The 5274-nt window shown below is 37.4% G+C and overlaps 1 protein-coding gene across 1 annotated transcript in view; it reads left to right on the top strand.

Moving 5' to 3' along the window:
* The first annotated feature begins 1088 nt into the window (after positions 1-1088).
* wwox (WW domain containing oxidoreductase) overlaps positions 1089-5274 on the top strand; it is a 162046-nt gene continuing 157860 nt past the window's right edge. The window contains exon 1 of the mRNA XM_004070065.5: positions 1089-1321. Coding sequence (XP_004070113.1) covers positions 1215-1321 — 107 coding nt within the window. The 5' untranslated portion in view covers positions 1089-1214. The remainder of the gene's footprint in view (positions 1322-5274) is intronic.

The raw sequence follows: 5274 nt of genomic DNA, 5'->3' as shown, positions 1-5274 counted from the left end.
GTTTACTGCCGTTCTTCATCTCCGTTTGATTGGTTGAAAGGTGTCTACCGTAAGAATTATTACTGCCATCTGGCGTTTAAACCTGCAAATAACACATCGATAGATGTGAGATCTATCGCAGTAATTTAATCCTAAAGTCAAATCGCGATTCTTTTATTTAGAATTAACACTTCAGTTGGAATCTCATGGAAGCGTATCGCATTAAAGTGATTAATAAACCAATGCACTTTGACTGCCATTGTGGTGTTGTGTGAGTCTTTCACCCACAATTCAAAGTACAATTAAATTCGTAATTTCAATTACATAAACGAGCTGTGTACCATTGTTGAGGTAAACAGAAAACAACAAATTATTATATATTTTCTGTTCAGAATCAGAATCTTTTATTGTCATTATGCAGTGCACACTGAGAATTTTTCCAGCAGCTGTTTTCCAACAATATGGAAAATACTATATGAAAAACAATAATACATAAGACTGTACAGACTGTTCATTAATGCTAATGTGTCAATGTTTAGAGTTTTGAATCAATGGTTCTTAGTTAGTATTCTCTATTTGCAATTTCTAGTGTTTGGAGACAACTTTCAAAATAGTCCAAGCTGGCTGTTGTATAAATATGCACTAAACTACTACTACTACTACTACTACTACTACTACTACTACTACTACTACTACCACCACTACTACTACTACTACTACTATTACTACTACTACTACTACTACTACTACTACTACTACTACTACTACTAATAACTAATAAAATCCTTAATTCACTATTTTTAAATATTTATGTACACTGATAGCCACAAGTATTCACGTATTTAGATTTTTTACATGGATTTTGATTAGACATTCATAATGTGATTTTGATCTCAGTTAAACTTAGACTACATCTTTTTATTTTATTTTATTATCATGATTATTATTATGATTATTATTATTGTGATTATTATTCACCAATTAGGTGAATCAAGTTTTTAAAATGAAGTCAGGAAAATCCGCTTCTATTCCAACTTCTAATCGCTGCCTAATATGATTTCATTAAAAAAAAAACAATTGCTCCAACAGCGTCAGTTTTGTACTCAGTTTCCCATGTGGCAGTTCGGCAGCCGTCACAGTATTGTTGCGGAAGTATCGCGAAACGCTGTTGGGGTCTGCATTCATTTCTGCAACTATTTCTCATCGGTTTATCGTTTTGGTGAAGACCCAGAGTCATGGCTGCTCTAAAGTACGCTGGTATGGACGATACAGACAGCGACGACGAGCTGCCTCCCGGATGGGAAGAGAGATCTACGAAAGACGGATGGGTTTACTATGCAAAGTAAGTCAGACAGACAGCTCAGCTGCGACCAGCGCTTCTCCGCACTAGTCCTCAGTTTTCAATTAAGGAAAAAAGCGCCTCCTTGATGTTGATATTGTTTCGTAAACGCATCCAGCTTCACAGATTAAAAAAAATGTTGATAAAATTTCTTGTCTATTACATTTAGAACTCCTGCTGCTTATTGCTACTACTATGAATGCATTTTAGGACATATCTGTAAATAACAATGTGTTATTTATAGCAGTAACATATAAACGTAATTTCTCTGGACATGTAGACGCTTTAGCCAATATTTTTCTTGTTAAAGTTCAAAAACCTCTGACGACTTCAGATCATGGGCTAGAATGAACTTCACCCCCCTAAACCTTAGTCTGATGATGCGACCCTTTGAAGCAAATCCAGTCCACAAAAGCAAACTGTTTAAATTAAATAACTGTTAGTAATCCGATAATGGTGATGTGATGCATTGATATGCATTTAAAAGATACGATAATTGATAAACCCTGATTTACAGGTTTCGCTTCATTATGGATTTCTTTGAGAGATGTGTGCACATAAAGATTTGGTCAAGTTGAAACAACCATGTCTACAGTGTCAGGGTTGTAGTTCTATGGATCATGCAAAATACAATGCATGTACAGTGGTGGACAAAACTGTTGGTACCCCTCAGTTAAAGAAAGAAAGTCCCCAATGCTCACTGAAATGACTTAAAATGTTAAAAAGTAGCATAAATTAAAATGCATTGAAAATTAAAGAATCATATTCAGCCATTATTTTTGAGTTGTTGATTAACAGAATTATTTCCAAAAACAAACTAATGAAATAGAGCTGGACAAAAATGATGGTACCCATAACTTAATATTTTGTTGCACATCCTTTAGAGGCAATCAGTGCAATTAAACGGTTTCTGTATTTGTCAATGAGCCTTCTGCACCTGTCGACAAGTATTTTGTCCCACTCCTCATGAGCAAACTGCCCCAGTTGTCTCAGGTTTGACGGGTGTCTTCTCCAAATGGATGTTTTAGCTCCTTCCACAGATGTTTAATGGGATTCAGATCTGGGCTCATAGAAGGCCACTTCAGAATAGTCTAATGCTTTTCTCTTAGCCATTCTTGGGTGTTTTTGGCTGTGTGTTTTGGATCGTTGTCCTGTTGGAAGACCCATGACCTGCGACTGAGACCAAGCTTTCTGACACTAGGCAGCACATTTCTACCCAGAATGCCTTGATAATCTTGAGATTTCATTTGACCTTGCACAACTTCAAGACACCCTGTGCCAGATGCAGCAGAGCAGCCCCAAAACAGAACTGATTCTCCTCCATGTTTTACAGCAGGGACAGTGTTCTTTTCATTGTATGCTTCATTTTTGAGTCTACCAACATAGAGCTGATGTGCCTTACCAAAAAGCTCGAGTTTAGTCTCATCTGTCCTAAGGACATTTTCCCAGAAGAAACAACTGTGATGTCAATTAAAGGACATACCTGGGTTCATCATGACCCTCTGGGCAATTAGTTCTCAGCCTTTTATGGAGGTACCATCATTTTTGTCCAGCCCTATTTAATTAATTTGTTTTTTGAAATAATTCTGTTACTCAACAACTCAAAAGTAATGGCTGATTTTGATAATTTAGTTTTCAATTTTTTTAAAAAAATTATTGTTACTTTTGAACGTTTCAAGTCATTTCAGTGTGCATTGTGGACTTTCTTTCTTTAACTGAGGGGTACCAACAATTTTGTCCACCACTGTACATGCATGCAAACAAGCATACAAACACTTTCCATGTGTAAGAGAACAAAATGATTTTTGTTCTTATAAACTGACTCTACAACCCATAGGAGATGATTGAACACATGTGGGTAACAGACACTCCAGAACACCTTTAGTGGTCGTTTGGTTGCATAATACCTGCACAATTTTTCAGGATATATAAGGGCAAACTGCCTAGTTTTATGCAGTTCGTCAACATGTTGTGTTTGAGCAGGTTTTGCGATCACTTTATTGACCTGTAACTCTGTAGGGTTGTTGTAGCTGACTGGAAGTATCCCTGAGGAAGACACCAAGCAGAAGAGAAACCAAGCTCATTAAAAAAACTTTGAATCAAAATTACTGGGTACCTTTTTCCTTTTTATTTAAATCAACAAAAAAATGTTCCCCAAATAAGATCTTACATTTTATGCAGTTTAGGAATGGAGTTGACAAATGCTGCCATCTAATTGGGACGTGATTACAGTTCAAACAGGAAATGTGCTTAATTTGCTGTTTGGAAGAAATTTAACTGAAGACAGATTGTAATTCTGTAGAAAAAGATGACAGCGATTGATTTTAGTTTAGTTTTGTGGTTCAGAACTATAACATATCTCATTCAGAAACTGTTAAAAAAATGCATATCCACTTCATAATAGAGCTTTATTACAATGTATTTGTGCAACAACCCAAAAAATATACTTGTGGGTAGCTCATTTGAAACAGTGAGCAAAGGTGCATTTAGAGAAAATTGAGTACAGAAATTAATGAAAATATTATGATTATCTTTTTTAATTTATAATCCCATTAGGCAACATGGTTATGTCCCTGTTTTCCTTTTACAGTACATGAAGACACTAAGGAGACATTATTTACAGCATAAAGAAAGGATGGATTAATTGACATAAATCACTAAATCTAAAAATAAAAGCTTCATTTTTTTCTGTAAAAATGGCGTAAAGTCCCACTCTGATCATCTTTGATCTATTGAAAAAGCGTTCCCAGTGGTCGTTTTGTTGTGATTATGCAGTTTATAAGCAAAATCAAAATAACCTGTGTTGTTTTCTAGGACATAGTTTCTGCAGAGCGGCAGCAGTTCATTAGGGACTATTGACTCGGAGTAAGCCTTCTCTGACTTAGCTTACAGCCATTTACAACCCCAACATATCATTACCGCTGCAACAAAAACGTTGAGAAATTTTGGAACTATTAAGCCGTACAGTTTTGATCCAGATTCCAGTTCAGACGAGGAAAACAAAGACGTTCATGGATCTATTTCAGGGCTCCAGACTAACTTTTTTCACTAGGAGCACAGTGGCCCCTAACTGAAAATTTTAGGGGCGCAACCAGAAAATTTAGGGGCGCATACCGTAAATCAACATTCTAATCAAATCTACTAATTTCCACTGTATTACTAATAAATACTTTAATAATAGATGCAGAAATTACAATGTGCTGTTTCAAATTCAGTGTCACATTTTATTCTGCACTTTTGAAGATGCAACAAAACAAAACCATCACTGTCATGACAGTACAAATTTGTCTTTGTGACACCAAATAGGTGCAGCCAAGATGCACAATAAGCGTGTTTGAGATCACCCAGGTGAACTCAACGCTGCACAGATCACCTGGTGTGTGACATATATTTTTGTTTTTGCTCCAACATCATGCTGTACACTCTGGCACTGGTACACTAGCCGCAGGTGGGAAGAACGAATCAATAGTTCGCTTGCTCATAGCTCAGACGCACATATCAGGTTTTGATATTTGTCTCAGTTTCCTTCCCACAGATGTTTACGCGCACTCGATTATCTCTAGGCCCCTCCCCCTCCACGCATTTTAGCCACTCACAGTGGCTGTCCCTATTCTTCTCACACGCAGTGGCCGCCTCACAAACAGGCATCACGCGAGAGTGTACGTGCTCGCGTTTCATGAGTATGTGCGCGAGTGTGTGTGTCTGCCTGCGTCCGTGTGCGCTTGCGTCTCATTAATTATTTCATTGATCATTGACGTGCCCCTTCCACGTTTAATGTATAAAAAATACGAAGGGTGGGGGAAGCAAATTTACTGGTCGCGCATGTGCGACTGGATGTAAAATTCAGTCGCACACTCTCAAATTTTGGTCGCAAAATGCGGCCAATTGCTCGCAGTCTGGAGCCCTGTATTTGTCTGCAAGTGGATGCATCAGAATGGAGCAGAGCAGGGAGCTTG

The sequence above is a fragment of the Oryzias latipes genome, chromosome 6 (assembly GCF_053564925.1).
Source record: "Oryzias latipes strain Hd-rR chromosome 6, Olatipes_Hd-rR_3.1".
Taxonomy (NCBI): Eukaryota; Metazoa; Chordata; class Actinopteri; order Beloniformes; family Adrianichthyidae; genus Oryzias; species Oryzias latipes.
This window is presented reverse-complemented; position numbering and strand designations above follow the sequence as displayed.